This window comes from Plecotus auritus, assembly GCF_963455305.1.
Source record: "Plecotus auritus genome assembly, chromosome: 3".
Lineage (NCBI taxonomy): Eukaryota > Metazoa > Chordata > Mammalia > Chiroptera > Vespertilionidae > Plecotus > Plecotus auritus.
The window spans coordinates 118427844-118448621 of NC_137772.1; the positions used below are offsets into that span (position 1 = coordinate 118427844).

The 20778-nt window shown below is 44.7% G+C and overlaps 1 protein-coding gene across 6 annotated transcripts in view; it reads right to left on the reverse strand.

Moving 5' to 3' along the window:
• Nucleotides 1–14790, reverse strand: part of IL17D (interleukin 17D) — a 33889-nt gene extending 19099 nt beyond the window's left edge. For 3 of the 6 annotated variants that reach the window (XR_013960239.1, XR_013960240.1, XM_080662115.1), the window contains exon 1: nucleotides 13629–14790. Coding sequence is in view for 3 of the 6 variants with exons in the window: in XM_080662115.1 (XP_080518241.1) it covers nucleotides 13629–14194 (566 nt within the window). In the remaining 3 variants the exon portion in view is untranslated. The remainder of the gene's footprint in view (nucleotides 1–13628) is intronic. The other 3 variants (XR_013960241.1, XM_080662114.1, XM_080662116.1) reach the window with 3 other exon arrangements.
• Nucleotides 14791–20778: the final 5988 nt, after the last annotated feature.

The window sequence follows — 20778 nt, forward strand, 5'->3', positions numbered from 1 at the left end:
CCAATTAAAAATGGGCAAAGTACCTAAATAGACACTTCTCTAAAGTGGACATACAGAAGGCCAAGATACATGAAAAATGCTCAAAGTCACTGATCATCAGAGAGATGCAAATCAAAACAACAATGCGATACCATCTCACACCTGTCAGAATGGCTATCATCAACAAATCAACAAATGACAAGTGCTGGTGAGGATGTGGAGAAAAAGGAACCCTCCTGCACTGCTGGTGGGAATGCAGACTGGTTCAGCCACTGTAAAAAACAATATGGCGTGTCCTCAAACAGTTAAAACTGGAACTCCCCTTTGACCCAGTCATCCCACTTCTAGGAATATATCCCAAGAAAACAGAAACACCAATCAGAAAGGATATTTGCACCCCTATGTTCATAGCAGCATAATTTACAATAGCTAAGATTTGGAAACAGCCCAAGGGCCCATCAGCAGATGAGTGGATAAAAAAGTTGTGGTACAGCCAAAACCGGTTTGGCTCTGTGGATAGAGCGTCAGCCTGCGGACTGAAAGGTCTCAGGTTCGATTCCGGTCAAGGGCATGTAACTTGGTTGCGGGCACATCCCCAGTAGGAGGTGTGCAAGAGGCAGCTGATCGATGTTTCTCTCTCATCGATGTTTCTGACTATCTATCCCTCTTCCTTCCTCTCTGTAAAAAAAAAAATCAATAAAATATATTAAAAAAAAAAGTTGTGGTACATCTACACAATGGAATACTACTCAGCTATAAAAAAGAAAGAACTCTTACCATTTGCAACAGCATGGAAGGACCTGGAGAGCATTATGCTAAGCAAAATAAGCCAGTCAGTGAAAGATAAATACCACATGATCTCACTCATATGTAGAATCTAATGAACAAAATAAACTGATGAACAAAATAGATCCAGAGACACAGAAGCATGTAACAGACTGTCAAATCTCAGAGGGAAGTTGGGGGAGAGGGAGTGTGAAGAGATCAACCTAAGAACCTATATGCATATATGCATAACCCATGGACACAGACAATAGGGTGGTGATGGCCTAGGGTAGGGTGCAGGCTAGAAGAGGTCAATGGGGGGAAGGAACATGTATAATACTTTCAACAATAAAGACTGAAATCCAACTGATATCTGATTTAGCCAATTTACTATTAATATAGGTATGGAGAACACACTCAAAAGCACTATGATGATATGACCAACAACATGTAGAATGCAGGAAACTCAGCAGACATTTCATTCCAATGGGGAAAAAAGAGGGAGGGAGGCCAGCCTATTAAAGAGTGTTGGAAAATCATCAACAAAATAAAAGGTAGCCTATTGAATGGGAGAGATATCTGTCAATCATATATCTGATAAGTGATTGATATCCAAAATATATAAAGAACTCATACAACACAATCAGAAAAAAAGAAAAAGAGAGAACACAAGCAATGCAATTTAAAAAAAGAATAGGTATTTTTCCAGAAAAGAAATACAGATGATCAACATCACTAATCATCAGAGAAATGCAAATCAAAACTACAAAGATATCACCTCACACCTCTCAGAATAGCTATCATCAAAAAGCCAACAAACAACAGGTGCTGTCGAGGATGTGGAGAAAAGGGAACCCTAGTGCACTTTGGATGGGATTGTAAAATGGTGCAGCCACTGTGGAAAACAGTACGGAAGTTCCTCACAAAATTAAAAATGGAACTACCAGGTGACCCAACAATCTCTCTTCTGGGTATATTTTCAAAGGAAACAAAAACTCTAATTTGAAAAGTAAGTGCACCCCTACGCTGACTGCAGCATTATTTACAATAGCCAAGACATGGAAGCAACCCAAGTAGCCATCAATAAATGATTGGATAAAGAAGATGGGATACATGTATGGAATGGAATACTACTCATACATAAAAAAGAAAGGAATCTTGCCATTTGCAACAACATGGATGGACCTGGAGATTATTATGCTAAGTGAAATAAGCCAATCAGAGAAAGATAAATACCATATGATCTCACTTACTATATATGTGGAATATAAAAAGAAAAAACCTGATACAGATACAGAGAACAGTTTAGTGGTTGCCAGAGGGAGGGGTATGAGGATGAAATGAGTGAAGGGGGTCAATAGATACAAACTTACAGTTATAAAATAAGTAAGTCCTGGGATATAATGTACAGCATGGTGACTACAGTTAACAATATCGTATTGTGTCTTTGAAAGTTGCTGAGAGTAAATCTCATCACAAGAAAAAAATTATAGCTATGTGAGGTGACGGATGTTAACTAGACTTACTGTAGTGAGTGACCATTTCCCAATATATACATATATCAAAGCATTACATTATTTTCCCAAAACTAACAATGTCGTATGTCAATTATATCTCAGTAAAAAAGAAAAAAAGAGAGCATCCAGCAGTGACAGAACTACCAGAGCACCACTTACACCTACTGGGCAGTTATGAAGTGAGACCCCTGTATTCCTAAGTGTCTCTGTTTGGATGAGAAATTATATGTTGCTTAAAAACCATATCAAACCCAAACTGAGGGACACCCCACAAAATGACTGACCAGTACTCTTAAAAGTGTCACAGCCATGGAGGATACAGAACTGAGGAACTGTCACAGACTGAAGGCAGCTAAAGAGCTCTGAGCACCAGAAGCCTGGGCTGGAGTTGGAGCAGAAAAGGGGACTTATTGGGACACTGAGTAAGGGCCACAGAGTAGGTGACACCCTTGTGCCAGCCCATTTCCTAACCTTCAGAATGCTGCTTAGTTGTGATGCTGACCTTTGGGCAATCTGGTTAAGTGGTACCGGGACTTCCTTGTACTAAATTCACTTAAGAAAATATTTTTATTGATTTCAGAGAGGAAGGGAGAGGGAGAGACAGAAGCATCAATGATGAGAGAGAATCATTGACTGGCTGCCTCCTGCACACCCCCCACTGGGGATGGAGCTTGCAACATGGGCGTGTGCCCTTGACCAGAATCGAACCCAGGACCCTTCAGTCCTCGGGCCAATGCTCTTTCCACTGAGCTAAGCCCACTATGGCTCACTTTTTTTTTTTATTAATTCTTTATTATTGAAAGTATTACATATGTCTCATTTTTCCCCATTGATCTCTGCCAGCCTGATCCCGCCCCCCAGCACAGGCCCTAACCTCCCTATGTCTGTGTCCATTGGTTATGCTCATATTCATGCATACAAGTCCTTTGGTTGATCTCTTACTGCCCGTCCCCCTCACAAATTCACATTTTTTCATTAGTTTGAAATTATTTAAAAATGAGTTAAATAATAAAGCAGAAAAGATAAAGAGAAAAATATTTTAAAGTGTTAAAAAACAAAACAACACTTATGAGACAATCAGGGATATTTGAACCCGACTGGGCATTTGAAGATATTAAGGAAATATTAACTTTTAAGTGTGATCATGGTATTGTGTGGTTTTGTTTGACCAAGGGTACTTATCTTTTAGACATACATACCAAACACCTGAGTGTGTACACAGACACACACAGTGCTAGATGCTAGTCACAAAGTGCCCCTGAATTTGTCACATAGTGGGCAGTAGTGGTCATTACTCAGCAGACTTGTCAGGCTCCCGAGGTGGGCATGAGAGCATGGCCTCTTCACGAGTGCACCGCCAGTGGTCAGGACAATCCTCACCACATGCGCCACAGACCACTGTATACACAGGGGGATGGCCCACTGCCACGCCCAAGGAGGTGTGAGGTGAAGCGGGAGGCCAAGGAGGGCTGACCTTGGCAAAGAAGGGGTGAGGAAAGGCTCAGCAAAGGAGCCAGGAAAAGCAGAAGATCATGGGGGGGGGGGCTGCCAGTGGTCACTGTAGCTGGAGTGACGTGTGCGTGTGTGTACATGGTTGGGTGGCAATTTAGTGAGAACTGTGAGAAGTGTATGGGGCCTTGAAGACCAGAGAAAAGTCTGGATATTACCTTGAAGACTATGGGAGGCCACAGAAGGGATAAAGACATGATCATTCTGACAGTGATATAGACTCAATTACAGGACAAACTGGGAGGGAAGGTAAGAAGGTCAGGCACAGCTTCTTCAGACTGTTTCCTCATCTGTTCTTAAACAGGTGGGATTCTTTTGTGCATTGCATGTGCAGGTGCCAAGCCATGTGTCACCCATTACTTTTATCAATAGAACCACAGTGGCTTGGGTGCTGCCATGGTCAGAAGGCTCATCTGACTAAAAATATACACCTCACCTCCATCAATTGCTCCCCCGGGAGTGAAATTTCCACCATTACATTGACACCTCTGGGCTAAGACATTGTGACAAACAGACACCCGCCTCCCCCTCTGTCTGAAATGGGGGACATAATAAGAAGGCATAAGGTGCGAAGGTTTTCAAATTGTGGTTTTATGACCAGGAGGTTCTCTTAGAAGTGTGCTATCAGGGCAGGAATACAATGCACACATCACCCCTACACCCCGTGCTGTGGGTACCCATGCCACCGGTTCCCACAGAAAACAGACAGATGCAGTCTATTGGACACGGGTCTGGGGTAGAGAAGAGACCAGGCAAGAAGGTGTAGAAGCCTCAGGCAGCCAGGTGACAAACACAGCGCTAAAGCCCATCAGCCCAACCTCCAGCCGTGATATTCTGGGAAAACTATCAGCTAGAGTGCTTTTTGTATGAAGAAAGCTGCCATGAAAATGAAACATGAAGATACTCCAACAGGGCTAAGCATGGCCGTAGGACCGAGAGACCTGTGTGGCTGTCGCCTCCTCGTAAGAAATAATTCTTTATATATATATTTTCTTGATTTTAGAGAAGGGAGAGGGAGGGAGAGATAGAAACATCAATGATGAGAGAGAATCACTGATCGGATGCCTCCTGCACGCCCCCCACTGGGGATCGAGCTCGCAACCCAGGCATGTGCCCTTGACGGGAGTCGAACCTGGGACCCTTTAGTCCGCAGGCCAACGCTGAATCAAACCAGCTAGGGCACAATAATTCTTTTGTCTTCACATGTTCTGCGTGCTGTTCCACACAAGCTTGGCATAGACACACATTTGAAACACATCAAATTTCCCCTTCTGACTGGATCCCAGAAGTGCTCCGGGGGCCACGTGTGGCAGTTGGCTGGAGGGACAGCTGGCCTGCTTCATCCAAGAGCAAAGGGTTGCCCTTCTGGAACAAGTGGAGGTGATGGGAACTCAGCCAGGGCAGGAATGTGAGTGACAGCAGATAAGAAAAAGAGCAACTGCCCTCAGGGACCCTGAACTCGGTAGGAAAAATTAGGAATAGTCTATGGAGCACTGCCAGTAGGAAACAATGAGGGCACCCAGCAGACCCAGTGGCAGCTCCTGTGTGCCCCAGCTGAGGCCCAATATCAAGAGCTAGGAATTTACTGCCAGAGATTCACAGACCTGGCTCAACCTCCCATTTCCCCAAACGTAACATTATTTTAATCTCCAAGCAGCAGAGGCCCAGTCTACGGCAACCCAAGACCCAAACCCAGGAACAAAGCAGGGCTATGCCTTCTTGGGCTCCGACTGGAAACCCACAAGTATCGAACCGTGTAAAGTAGAACAAAACCACCTTAGCAGTCCTGCTTCTTAAGTGAATTCAACCCAACAGACTTCCATGAAATTCTGTTCAAATTTAGTTACCAACCAGCGGCATTGGGCAAATCACTGCCCCTGCTAATCTCTGCAAAGTGAAGGGGATAACCAGGCTACTCCCCCACTTCTTGACGGCAGAATTGATAGTCTGACTTTGTATCTTCTGCTTAGAAAAGACTCTTGCAATCCACTGAGTCTCCAAGATACTGGGGAATCCCCAAATTAATCTAGAAAGTTAGTGCAACTCTAACCCAAATCCAATAGATGTCTCAGAACCTGGAAAGCTGATCCTAAAATTTATATAGAGAAAAGGGCAAGAAGAGTCAAGACCACAGTGAAAAAGGATAAGGAGGGGCTCACTTACAAGGTACCAATACATCATGGGGTTATAGTAATAAAAGACATCTGACCCCTGGCAGGTGCAGGGAGAAGCAACTTCCCTTCCAACAGCTAAGATTCCTCTGAAAAATGCCTGTCTTTGCCTGGGATGTGGGCAATAAAAAATCACAAGATTTCCAAAATGTGGTTTTCAGACCCCTGCATCAGAGCCGTGAGCAGCTCAGTGACAAACACATATCCTCACATTTCCCCCACCGTCTGCTCACAAATTGAGGACCACCGACAGTCACACAGTCAGCAGTGAAATTGGGCGGTTTCTCTACAAGGGACTTGGCCCCATACACACACTGACTCCGCTCACAGGAAACTGTGGGGTGATTGCATTTTCCCAAATATGTCCGAATTCATGATCCTACTGGCCCTGGACCCCATATGCTGAAGAGTCACTGCCAACCCAACAAACACTTGGCATTGCAGAGGACATGGTGTGGAGGTGTCAGTTGTCCTTCACTGAGGCACACAAGTGGGCGTTTAAACCAGGGCTCAAGGTTTTAAGCCCCCAGATCATCCCAGCATGCAGCCTAGTAGGTTATTTGGTCCCCAGGTTTGAGAGAGAGTCACTAGGGCAGGAGTTTGTATGAACCCTCCAGACTCCCTTTTCCTCTTGGCAGTGGCTCGCAGCGGGGCCCAGAGTACAAGCTGGTGTCGGGAGGCTTGCTGGCCAGGAAGTAACTGGGGACATGAAGACCAAAACACTTTTCCTGTGCCGGGCAGTGGTGCCCAATGTGCTGGCAGCTCCCCCTCTCCACTCACTGAGCCCGAGTCACAGATCTCAGCACATGCTGCCAGGAGCTCTGGAAAATGCTCTCCTGGCCCCACAAGAAAACATCAGTTGTGCATTTCTCATGAATGAGGACATGGAACAAATCTGCCTGGAGAGTGGCAGGCATAGACGCCTGCAGCCAGGTCCCAGCGAGCTCCACTTGGCCCTCTGTGGGCCAAGGACAGCTAGGCATCAGCCCTAACCCGGAGTGGGGCCTGAGGTTGACTTTGGTCTGATCCTAAACTTGGCATCAAGGTCAGTCCTTAGGATGAGCCATGAGGCAGGGCCTTCTTAGCAGCTCTAGGGTGTCAGGGGGGAAGGGCCCCGCTTGCCTGCCCTCTCCCTATACTGGGAGGAACCTGAGGTACCAACAGGGAAGGGGCATGTCCAGAGTCTTCCACCAGCCATATTGCCCTGAACAACTGCTCTGCAATTAGCTAGATGCCTGGCCAGTGGTAAAGCTAGAAGTAGGAAACCTGCAGATACCATGTAAAACCTGCCCGCCTGGAAGGTCAGGGACCAGGAAAGACACTATGGCTTGTAAAAGTATTTGGAAAGTAACTCAGAAAAAATGCTTTATAGAAGGGACGAGAGAAGAGCAATGTGACCAGAGCCAGAATTTCTCCTGGGGTTGTGTCCCTTTGTCATGGCAGATGCCACCCATTCGTGCAGCTGGGACACTCTCTTCAAAGAAAGAACAGCTCAGGCCCACACCACGTTTGCGGAGCTGTCTTTGATGTGTCCATCCCTGGGGCAAAGAGGAGAAGCCCACCTTAATCTGCAATGAACCAGCTGTGTCACACTTGGTTATGAGGAAGAATTAATATAACACATAAGTCTAGACTCTTCAGCAAGTTCCAGAAGAGCTTTGGGGAGATGGCTTTGCCTTTGTCCTCATTAATGTAATCTCCATGTGTCACTTCTGAGAGACAGACACCACAGGGGTGAGTCTGCCTGCAGGTTACAGCTGGGCAAGCACAGCCACCTTCCCACCTTCCTGGGGTCAGACCACACAGGGCCCGACCCTGGAAATCTTTGTTCTTAGGGCTGGAGACAAATGAGAAAGTGCACACAGGGGGAGGGTACATTTGGAAGAGAGATAAATGGGAATATTAAGAGATATGATCACCGCAGTGGGGACAACTTTTTCTAACATTATGCTCCCAACTTCTCCAACTTTCTCTAGTTAATATTATAGTCCTTTTACAATTACAAAATAGGATGAAGAAAAACTGGTGTGCTGCAGGAGAAAGGCAACAGGGTCTATGTTCTGGGCACCCAGCCCCGCTTAGTTACTACCGTGTTTTCCCGAAAATAAGACATCCTCCGAAAATAAGACCTACTTACAGGTTTCCTTCTGAGTGAAATATAAGGCATCCCCCGAAAATAAGGCCCACAGGCTCTGTCTCAGAATGAAAATTAATTTACCGTAAACTGGTCACTAGGGCCGCCCCGACCGGCGTCTAGCAACCAGTGACGTTACGCGGAGTCCTGACGTCACTGCTGCGTGGAGGCGGAGCGGAGCTCGGAGTGAGCGGTGAGTGCGGGGCGGGAGAGAGGAGGAGACTTTCGCAGATCCGTGTAGAAGAACAGGAGGATTAGAGCGGACGGGACGCGGCGAAGGTGGTGAGTGCTGGTCTGTCTCTGGTGACACTACCTGATGCTCGCGGCCGCCTTCATGATGACTGAAGGTACTCAGTCAGTGGCAGACCCTGCTCCAGCCCAGATCCAGGCCCCAGCAAGCCCAGTGACAGTCCCCAGGCAGGCCCCAGGGGGTAAATGTCTGATAAAGGGGTAGGGGGGATGTCTGGTGAAGGTGTTCAGTGGCACAGGGGTGGGGGAGGGGGATCACTTAAAATGACACAGGAGGATCAGAGGGGACAATCAAAATGACACAGGAGGATCAGAGGGGACAATCAAAATGACACAGGAGGATCAAAAGGGGTTACTAAAATGGTAATCCCCCCTCTGATTCTCCTGTGCCATTTTGATTCCCCCCTCTGATCCCCCCTGTGTCATTTTGAGTGATCCCCCTCCCCCCACCTTGATACCCCAATTCCTTTTTCTTTAACCCCTAGAAATGAGCGCAAAAAGAAAAAGCTACTCCATGGAGTACAAGAAAGGAATCATGGAAGACTCTTGGGGCCAAAACCTTACTGCTTTCTGCAAAGAGAAGATGTTGAGTATCCGATTGGTCCGAAAATGGCGAGCAGAGTATGGTAACCTCATTGAACAAGTGGACAAGGGAAATGCTAAAAAGCGCAAGTGTGGATCAGGTTGGCAACCATTATTTTCCGAGCTGGAAGACCTGATCTGTGAATGGGTTGTTGACAGGAGAGCAAAGGCTTTGGTTGTGAATAGGGCTCAGATTCAAGAATTTGCCCTTGCAATGGCACCACAGTTTGACATAGCCCCCAAAGACTTCAAAGCATCACAACACTGGCTGGATAATTTCCTTCAGCGAAGTGAACTGTCTTTAAGAAGATCTACAACATTGTTTAGGTTGGAAGATACTCAAGTTATTAAGCGAGCACTTGCATTCAAGTCCTTTATTGATGATGCTGACTTCTCTAAATACAATCTTTCCAACATGATTGCTATGGATGAAACTGCAGTGTTTATGGGCCCATCATCTCAAACAACAATTGAACAGCGGGGTGCCTCCTTTAGCGTCATTCCCTCCACTGCTTATGAAAGTGCACGTGTTTCCTGTATTTTGGCAATTCGTCTGGATGGCACTAAAATCCCACCTTTAATCATTTCTAGGGGCAAGAAGGAAAAGATTGAACGTGTTTTGGGTGTTTTTATTCTTGAAACTGAAAAAGCCTGGGCCACACAAACAGTTATAAGGAAGTGGGTCGATTTAATGCTGCCGCTTGTTATGCGAGGGAGCCAAAGAGGTCTGCTAGTCTGGGATGCAGCCAGCACTCACCACGCTAAAGACATGAGGACATATCTTCACGAAAGAAAAATAGATCAGATAATGATTCCCGCAGGAATGACGGCCTATCTCCAGACTCTTGATATTGCAATAAACAAGCCATTCAAAGACAATTTGCGCATGGAAATTAATGACTACACTGAAAATAGAATGCAGAGAAATCAGCGTGGAAACATTGTGAAACCTAAACTGCAAGAAGTTGTGACTTGGGTGAAGAATTCATGGGAGAAAATCACTGACAGTTGCATTGCAAATGCACTGCGAGCAGGCTACCTTGACAAGAAGTACTCATTTAAAGACAGTGCTATTGCTAAACATGAGAGATTTGGTCCACTGATGCTGAAAGAAATGGAGTCACAAGAAATTCACCAGGAAATTCAGGAATTGGATTGTTATGATGATGTTCCAGAAGATGATGACATGATTGTCATTGAATAAATGAGTAAATTCTTGATACTGTAGGATTCACAGTTTGTCTGGTTTGTGCTGAGAACTACCGTACTACTGTACCGTATACAAGTAATAAATTTCCTTTATTTTCATTTAACAATAAATGTGTACCATATTCTTCTTCATGGAAAAATAAGACATCCCCTGAAAATAAGACCTAGCGTGTCTTTGGGGGCAAAAATTAATATAAGACACTGTCTTATTTTCGGGGAAACACGGTATTAGATGGATGGGAAGTGACAGATGCCCTGGAGAAACCGAATGTTTGGGTTAGAGGAGGTTGAGGCAAAAATATCCTTTTATTTCAACCTGTCCTGATGAAAACCTTTCTCCGATACAGTATTGCTAAATATCTGATGATGGACTTAGCGGACCTCAGACTGTGAGGGTCGATCCCAATGAGTAGACATCACTGGCCTGGCCCAGGCGGTGACCTCGTCCAACCCATATAAGCTCCACCAAGTCACCTGCCCAAAGTTCTGAGAACAGAGAGTGGTGCCAAGTTCAATTTTTGTTGGAAGCTGCCCATTGTCTTCACTAGCAGAGAGGTGTGGACAAGGAGCCTGGAACGCTGGTGAACCTTGAGCCCTGGCAAAGGTCAGAGCTATGAACCAACGGTTTAGTCGAGACAATGGTAGCTGAAGTAATTTCCTGACCAGATAGTCATGTAAATCCTTACTGATAAGATTGTCTGTTACTGGAATTGCCTGCCTAAGGGCTGTAGGTGTATCCCAAACTGAATAAAAGGATGGCAAGGCCTGAGCACAAGTGGAGTCCTACCTCTTGAATTGGGCTCCCGCCTGGCCCCCCAATTTCCAAAGTATTATTTCTTGTCTCATCTCTGTCATTTGCGCACGGCCCTTCACCAGAGCCCGAACCCTGAACCACATGGGACATGGGTCATCACAGATTTTCCATAGAAAGACATCAGCTTCACTGATGTTTATTAATGGCCCACCCAGCACCTGGGCTGTCCAATGGTCCACAGGTGGCCCCTGCTAAATACTCCCTGGCTGCTTGGGGAGGATTGGCCCAGCCGAGAGCTCCCTGCCCCTGCACACTCTTTGGAGGTTCGCCACCTCTATTTTTAAGACTTCCCATTCCCTGTCCTCCCTCCTCTCTCTCTCACTCCTGATCCTGTTTCTTCCCTTTTATTCCTTTTCTGTTACTGCTCTCCATGGGACTGTTTACTACAAAATAAATTTGGGTGTAGCCTCTTACATTCCCTGCAGGAAAAGGGCTATGTGAGAAAGTAACAAAGCCTGAAAATAAATGGTGGTGAACTATTCATTTCCTAGAGTTAAGCTATCTTTAGATTACTACCCAGAACTTAAAAATATAAACAATAAAAACTATTCAGAGTACTGGGAAGTGTTTATATTTGGGGTTTCCACACAAGTGAGTGTATCTTTCAACCTTCATAAACCTCACTGTTCTTACAATATATTTCGGACTATGTCAATTTGGCTTAAAAAAAACTTATTGATTCCATTTTTGGAATTTTTGTTTTTAGAGCTCAAGAGAAACAAACATGATGCCACAAAGTAAATGAGAAAATATTTTTATATTCTGGAGGTTGAATGTTGATTTTCTAATAATACAATGGTCAGCAGCATGGGATATCCTCTGATAGAATAACAAAGTCCATTTACTGTCTGATCCTGGCCCAAATCTTTATGCTCTCCAAGCCGAGTTCCTCATCGGTGGTCAGCCCAGCTCTGGGGTTGCAAGGACCTCTGGGAAAGCTATCGAGTTGCCCTTCACTCCTGTGCTCTCAGGAAATCAAGGGCCATTGTTACCTGCGGAGCTTCGTTTCTTTAGTGTCTGCTGTGTCCTCATGGTTGCTGAACTTCCCTTTCTAGCCTCTATTTAAAAATTAAGATGTTTTTAAAATAAGGAATGGACGCACAAGGCAGGAAATACAGACAATACATAAGTGAAAGTCTTGTATTCAGTAAGTCTCCTTCCCACCCCATCCCCTCTTGAGAGGCATCATGATAACCAGATTCCAAAGATGCCCCAAAGTGTGTGTGTGTATGGTTTAAAATAGCACTTAACATATGTCTGTTATGTAACTGCTTCTCTCTTTACTGCCACAGGCAGAGGGCTGCTTACACTGTGCGCCTTGCCTGCTTCTCTTATGCTGATGATAGATTCTCCACTGAGACACTTTTAGACCAGCCCCCTTCCTCTCTATAGCTGCTTTTAGAGCATTAATCAAACTAGTTGCCTATTGGTGGACATTTAGATGGCTCTAATCCCTTGCTATTACCACAGTAAACACCACTTTTAACATGGACAAGTGTAGAATTCCAAGTGGAACTGCTGGGTTGAAGAGCATGTGACTTCAAAATTTGATAGTTAATACTTAACTGCCCTTCATAAACTTTGCATCAATGCACACCCTCTACTGCACAAGACACCTTTTCCTGCAGCCTTGACAACAGAGCCTGATGGTTGCCAAAAAAAAAAAAGAAAGTTTCTCAGTACAGTTTTAATATGCATTTCACTCATTTGCCTAAAGTCCAGCATCTCTTCATGTTTCCAGTGCCCGAGTCATTTGACCTCCTTTCTGGGGACTGTCTACTGCCCTGTTCAGCGTTTCACCAGGCCTTCCTTTTACTGGTTGGGAGGAGCTATTCAGGGAAGGAGCCCTTTGTGACATGGGCTGCAAGTATTTCTCCCTCTTTGCCCTTGTATTTTTCTTTTTTAAATTAAAATTTTCCAAGAATAAGTGGGGTATATTTATGTAAGTGAATTGATGAACCTTGTTTTTTATGACTTGGGGTCTACAAAGTAGGCCTTCTCTCCTCCAAGATTATAAATACAACTGAACTCTGTTTTTATCTGTTTTTGTGGTTTTACTTTTTACATTAGAATTTATTTCCATATAGGACTGAGATCCAATTGTACTGGAAGATGTGCCCAACAGGAGGTCTTTGCAAACTATGCTACTGTTGTGTGTTATCCTCTTCCCCCTGCTGGCCCTCAGGCCCTCAGCCAACTTTGGGAAGCATCTGTGGGCCTGGAGAGGTCAGCATTGGCCATAGAAAAATGCAAAGGGATCAGCTTCTGTGCGGAGAAGCCAAGCTAAAGCCCTGAGAGATTTTCTGAGTGTCTTTAAGACTATTATGAGAGCTATGACTCATTAGGCAATAGGTTAGTGGCATCATCGCTCCATTATAATGTATGGAACCAATGTCCTATATACTTCCCACCCAGACATCACGTGGCGCCTAGCTGTACAGGGCAGCAGGTTCTCTTCAAGGGAGGTGACGGGCCTTTGTGGGACTGAATTGCTCCCAACCCAGTCGCACCACCTGTCCTGGGACACCTACCATTTGACTTTCCCCGCCGCCGTATGCGCCCCATCTCCCCTGCCCTCGCCCTTCCACCCCATCCACCCTACCTCTCACTCCAGCTGCCCTTCCCCCAATCTCCCGCCCGTCCCGCATCCCACCTACCCGACCCCGCATCCTCGCCGGCTCCCTCTATCTCTCTCTCACCTGTAGGCCCAGGGCGACACGCTGCGGAGCGGGGTGGGCGGCTGGAAACGGCGGTCGGGCCGGCCCCCCGGGCAGCTGGCATTGCGCGCCTGCTCACGCGGGCCCAGCTGCAGCGTGTGCTGGAAGGCGCCGAGCACGCCGGCCGCCAGCCGCCCGTAGAGCTGCTCCAGGAGCTCCTCGGGCCGGTCCGCGCAGCCCCGCGCCGGCCGCCGGCTGCTCCTCGGGGCGCCCGCCCGGCCCGGCGACAGCACCAACGCCAGCAGCACGCCGGTGGCCAGCGTCCGGACCTGCGGGACAGGCCGCTCAGAGCCGCGTCCGCGCCCGAGGATGGGCGCCGAGCACACCGGCCCCCGCGCGCCCCGCGTCCCTGCCCCGCGCCCCGCGCGCCCCGTACCGCCCCCGCCCCCGCCCCGCGCCCCCCGCGCCCCCGGCGCCCCTCGCGCCCGACCTCGAGCCGGACCCGGAGCCCGCAGAGGGGGCACGTGCGGCGTGCGCGTGTGCGTGTGCCGGCCCGGCTGCTGCGCCGCGGGTTGCGAGTGCCTGTGAGCCAGCGGTCCCCACGCCATCGCCACCTCTCTCCCGCCGCCCGCGCGCGCGGCCCGTATCCCGACTTTGCCCGGGCGGGATCCCGGTGGCTCCACCTCGGTGTCCGGCGTGCGGGTCCCAGGGACGAACCGGGCATGGGAAGCCTACCGCCGGTGGCGCATACTCACCAGTGCCCCCATGTCCCCGGAGATGCTGTTGGGATCGGCACGCCGAGCCGTTGCCGGGACCGCGGGCCGGGACTGGGCCGGGGCTCGAGGAGGGGCCGTGGCCGGAGATGGCGCCGCCCCCGCTGCCGAGTGTGTGGCTGAGGGGCCAACCTTGCCAGTCAGGGGGACGGACTGTGCTCAGGCCGAAAAGACGTCGCTAGTGACTAAAGCTCACCAAGATCGCAACAGGCCACCCGGGAAAAGCGGGCCCAGCACTTAGAAGGATTCTCTTCTGCAGGATGACTTCCTCCTCTTAGACTCCACTGCTCAAAGAGATACATTACAGATTTTAAAATGACTTCAGTAGGGCGAGAGGAGGCAGTTTCTCCTTTCTCCTAAACACCCAGAAAATGATCCTTCTGCGTCTCTGTCAACTCTGAAATCAAAGTACTAAAATCTCTCAACTTGTATGTTTACAGCTGTTAAGTGAGTGTCACTTGGTCTGTCACAGGGTTGGGGATTCCTACTTCATGATAACTAAATTGTAAGTGCAAGCAATTATGTCAAATAAACCTCATACCCTGTGAATAAATTAAAGGAAATATACTTAAATTGTACGTGTTATATTTCAGGAATACAAAAAAACCGCTCATTTGTTCATTCCACAAATTAACGCTTCATGCTTTTTAGGTGGCAGGCTCATAAATATGGTCATTGTACAGCAGTAATAATTTGAAAATAAAAACAAAAGATCGATACCTGCTGAACCATTTTCAAACATGTGGAAAATACTTGTCATGGCTCCCTGAATCATTTGCAGCTTTGGTGCTTGACTACTTTGTAAGCCATTAGTTAAACTACATTTCAGCTATTGCAGTGTAGAAAAGCAACGCTTTTATATGCCTTGAATATTCTATAACTGAAGGGTTTAGGAATTATGTTATTTACTGCTAAAAATTCCACTGAAATATCCAATTTAAGTGATTTACAGCTTTTAGTGGGTAAACATTTCTTTTGAGGTTATAAAACACCTTTTTCTGATGAGTAAATTGTTAATGTTCTTTTTAAAAAATATATTTTTATTGATTTCAGAGAGGCAGGGAGAGGGAGAGAGTGATAGGTCTGTAAAATATACCATTGGTATTTTAATGGGGATTGCATTGAATCTATAGATTGCTTTGGGTAGTATGGACATTTTAATGATATTGAATCTACCAATCCATGAACACAGTATGTTCTTCCATCTGTTTACCTCTTCCTCTATCTCTTTTTCCAGTGTCCTGTAATTTTCCGAATACAGGTCTTTTACCTCCTTAGTTAAGTTTATTCCTAGGTATCTTAATTTTTTTGGTGTGATGGTAAATGGGATTGCTTTTTTAGTCTCTCTTTCTGTAAGTTCACTATTGGTGTATAGAAATGCCCGAGATTTCTTGGCATTAATTTTGTATCCTGCTACAATGCCAAATTCATTTATTAAGTCTAATAATTTTTTGATGGAGTCTTTAGGGTTTTCTATGTACAGTATCATGTCGTCTGTGAATAAGGACAGTTTTACTTCTTCTTTTCCAGTTTGGATGCCTTTTATTTCTTCTTCTTGTCTGATCTCAATGGCTAGTACTTCTAGTACTATGTTGAACAGGAGTGGTGAGAGTGGGCATCCCTGTCTTGTTCCTGTTCTTAGGGGAAATGATTTTAGTTTTTGCCCATTGAGTATGATGTTGGCTGTGGGTTTATCATATATGGCTTTTATTATGTTGAGGCATGATCCTTCTATTCCCACCTTGCTGAGAGTTTTTATCAAGAAAGGGTGTTGGATTTTGTCAAATGCTTTTTCTGCATCTATTGATATGACTATGTGGTTTTTATCTCTCAATTTGTTTATGTGATGTATCATGTTTATTGATTTGCGAATATTGAACCATCCTTGCATCCCTGGGATAAATCCTACTTGGTCCTGGTGTGTGATCTTTCTGATTTAATGCTGGATCTGATTTGCTAGAATTTTGTTGAGTATTTTGACATCTATGTTCATGAGGGATATTGGCCTGTAATTCTCTTTCATTGTGTTGTCTTTATTTGGTTTTGATATTAGGGTAATGCTGGCTTCATAGAATGAGCTTGGAAGTGTGCCTTCCTCTTGAATTTTTTGGAATAGTCTGAGGAAGATAGGTTTTGGTTCTTCCTTGAATGTTTGGTAAAACTCCCCTGTCTCGCCCTGGGCTTTTGTTTACTGGAAGCTTTTTGATGACTGCTTCAATTTCTTCCATAGTTATTGGCATATTGAGCTGTTTAGATTCTTCCTGATTGAGTTTTGGAAGGTTGTATTTTTCTAGGAATATGTCCATTTCCTCCAGGTTGTCTAGTTTGTTGGAATAAAGTTGTTCATAGTATTTTTTTTAACAATCCTTTGTATTTCTGTGGAGTCTGTTGTTATTTCTCCTATTTCATTTCTGATATTGTTTATTTGCGTCCTCTCTCTTTGCTTCTTGGTGAGCCTGGCTAGAGGTTTATCAATCTTGTTTAATCTTTCGAAGAACCAGCTCTTAGTTTCATTGATTTTTTTTTTTTTTTTGGTCTCTATGTCATTTATTTCTGCTCTGATCTTTATTATCTCCTTCCTTCTGCTCACTCTGGGCTTTTCTTGTTGCTCTCTTTCTAATTCTTTAAGTTAGATGATTTACTAACATTTTTTTCTTATTTTTTGTGTTTGTTTTTTTTTGTTTGTTTTTTTGTTTTGTTTTGTTTTGTTTTGTTTTGTTTTTTGAGGTAGGCCTGTAGAGCTATAAACTTCCCTCTCAGGACTGCTTCATTGTGTCCCATAGGTTTTGGATGGTTGTGTTTTCATTGTCATTCATTTCCAGGATGTTTTTAATTTCTTCTTTGATCTCTTTGGTAACCCAATCATTGTTTAATAACATGCTATTAACATTTACCATTTTAATTATGATGTGTCTATGTGTGGGTCTCTTTGAGTTCATCCTGATTGGGACTTTCTGTGCCTTCTGAACTTGTGTGACATTTTTCTTCACCAGGTTGGGGATGTTTTCTGTCATTATTTCTTTACTTTATTAAACTTTAAATTAAAAAAATATATATTTTTGTTGATTTCAGAGGAGAGGGAGAGAGAGATAGAAATATCAAGGATGAAAGAGAATCATTGATTGGCTGCCTCCTGCACTCCCCCTGCTGGGGCTTGAGCCCACAACCCAGGCATGTGCCCTTGACTGGATTGAACCAATGGGCCCTACAGTCTGCAGGCTGGCGCTCTATCCACTGACCCAGACCAGCAAGAGCTGTCATTATTTCTTTAAACAGATTCTCTGTCCCTTGCTCACTCTCTTCCCCTTCTGGTATTCCTGTAATGTGCATGTTGTTACATTTATGTTGTTACGTTTATTTGTTTCTTTGTATTAGATGGTATTGCTATGCCTCCCAGTATTTGTGGGATAGCCTTATGTAGAAAGTGTCTCGAGGGGTCCAGTGGTGTAGTCTTATTGTTCACCTGAGCTGGATGCTCTAGAAATGCCCCTTGTGTGCATTGCTTGAGCTCTCTGTTATACTTGGGACTTGATTGTGGATATCCCATGTGTGAAAGGGCTTTCCCTTTTGACTTGCTGCCATTGAGGTTTAATTCCATTGTCATCGTGCCAGCCATCTAATGATTGGGGACTCCTTAGCCCAGAGGGTGGGTCTCCCTTGAGTCTCACACCTTGATAGACCCTATTCTGAGTTGTACTTCCTTACCCTACAGAGCTGGTCCCACAGGTGTCAGTTGCAGGTGCTTGGGGTCCTGCTTGCTTTTACCTTGCTGAGCAGTCTGGGATGGTGTCTGCGATGGGGAATCAAATTGCTGTTTCTGACTAATTAGATCAGGCAAAAACTCAAATCCTACAGAGACCCACCTCTGCCTGCAGACTGATTGGATTCAGTCTGGAGTAGCCTCAAGCAATCATCTACAGGTGGGGTGAGAGGTTTTCCAACAGGGTGGGGCCATTGCTTCTGCCTAGAGGTTGATTGTTATTCTTGGTGTCTTAATGGGCCTTAGAAACTCCACACCATGGGGCAAGGGATTTTCCAATAGGGTGGGTTAACTGTCTTCCCCCACAGGCAAAAACAACAGGATAGCAGAGGTCTGCCTGAGAAAGATGACCTCCACAGTGTGAAGGAATGACTCAGCACAGGAAACAAGGGTTTCTGCCTTCTGAGCTCTAACTCCTGATCCCCCAACCCTGGCTTATGTTTATAGAGCTCCAGTCCACTCTGCCCTCCCTCTGCCAGAGCCCAAGGTGAGTGGCTGCGCTCAAAATGTTGTGTGTGGGCCCTTTAATTGGGTGCCTGCATTCTTAGCCATCTCTCACTAGCAGACACCAAACCCTGCTGTTTTTCACAGCCAGATGTTATGTGCTCTCTGCTGGGGGGCCCAGCTTGGGAATTAGACACCAGAGTTCTCAGTGGCAACCTCCCATAGCTGAGATATCTCTCTGTAAAGTCAGCTGCTGTCTGTGGGAGCCCCACCTGCCCTTCTACAACTCCACCCTTCCTACAGTGACTATGTGGTCTCCACTTTCCATCCCTGGTTATCAGGGTTCTCTCCAGCTAGTCTTCAGTTGACTTTTCAGGGTGGTTCATCTGTATTTTAGGTGTAATTCTAGTTTAGTCCTGGAAGCATGTTTGGGAGCTTCCACTTACTCTGGTGCCATTTTTAATCTCCCCTCTTGGATTTTTTGGAATAGTTTGAAGAATATAGGTGTTAATTTCTTCTTTGAATGTTTTGTAAAATCACCTGTGAAGCCTTCTGGACCAGGGTTTTTGCTTGATGGGAGGTTTTTTTTTTTTTTTTTTTTTTTCTGCTTCAATTTCATCAGTTGTTATTGGCCTATTCAGGTTTTCTGATTTTTCCTGATTCAGTTTTGGGAGATGGTATTTTTCTAGGAATTTTTCCATTTCATCCACATTGTCCAGCTTATTGGCATATAGTTGTTCACAGTATTGGCTAATAATTTTTTGTATTTCTGTGGTGGTCATTGTTATATTGCCTCTTTCATTTCTGATATTATTTATTTGGGTCCTCTCTCTTTGTTTCTTGATGAGTCTGGTTTGGGGTTCATCAATCTTGTTTATCTTTTCAAAGAGCTAGCTCTTGGATTTATTGATATTTTGTGCTGTTTTTTGTTTTTGTTTGTTTTTAGTCTTTATGTCATTTATTTCTGCAATAATCTTTATTACTTCTGTTTACTAACTCTGGGCTTTTGTTGTTGTTTTCTTTCTAATTTTTATAGTTGTAGGGTTAAATAGTTTATTATTAATTTTTCTTGTTTTTTGAGATAGGCATGTAGTGCTATAAACTTCCCTCTCAGGACTGCTTTCACTGTGTCCCATAGAATTGAGGTTGTAGGTTCATTTCTTTCCAGGAAGTTTTGATTTCTTTCTTGATCTGACTTGTAACCCATTCATTGTTTAATAACATGTTATTTAGCCTCCATGTATTTGATTGTTTTTGAGTGTTTTTACTGTAGTTGATTTCTAATTCATTCCATTGTGATCTGAGAAGGTGCTTCATATGATTTCAGCCTTCTTGAGCTTGTAGAGACTTGTTTTGTGTCCTAACATGTGGTCTACCTTTGTGAATGACCCATGTGTACTTGAGAAGAATGTATATTCTGCAACTTTAGGGTGAAATGTTCTATAAATGTCAATTAAATTAATCTGATCCAGTGTGTCATTTAGAGTCATTGTTTCCTTTTTGTTTGGAAGAGCTATCCAGTGAAGTCCATGGGATGTTAATGTCCCTACTGTGACTGTATTATTGTCAATCTCTCAAAGTTCTCTAGAAGTTTTTTTTCATATATTTAGGTGCTCCTATATGGGATGCATATATGTTTACCAGGGTTATGTCCTCTTGTTGGATTGATCCCTTTAGTATTATGTAGTATCTTTGTTGTCTCTTGTGATGGCCTTCATTTTTGAAGAGATGAGTATTGCTACCCAGCTTTTTAAAAATTTCCATTTGAATGGAAAATTTTTTTCCATCCCTTCACTCTCATCCTATGTGAGTCTTTTATTCTGAGGTGGATCTCTTGTAGATAGCACATACATGGGTCACGTTTTTGTATCCATTCAGCTACCCTATGTCTTTTGTTTGGAGCATTTAATCCACTTACATTTAATGTTATTGTTGATAGGTACTTGTTTATTGCCATTTTAAATTCTGTATGTCTGGGTTTCTCTCTCTGTTTCTTCTTCTCATTATAGCATCCCCCTTAGCATTTCTTGCAGTGCTGGTTTGGTGGTGATAAATTCCTTTAGTCGTTTTTTGTCTGAGAAGCTCTTTATTTCACCATCTATTTTGAATGATAGCCTTGCTGGATATAGTAATCTTGGGTTTAAGATCTTTGCTTTTCATTACCTTAAATATTTCATGCCATTCCTTTCTGGCCTGTAGAGTTTCTGATGAGAAA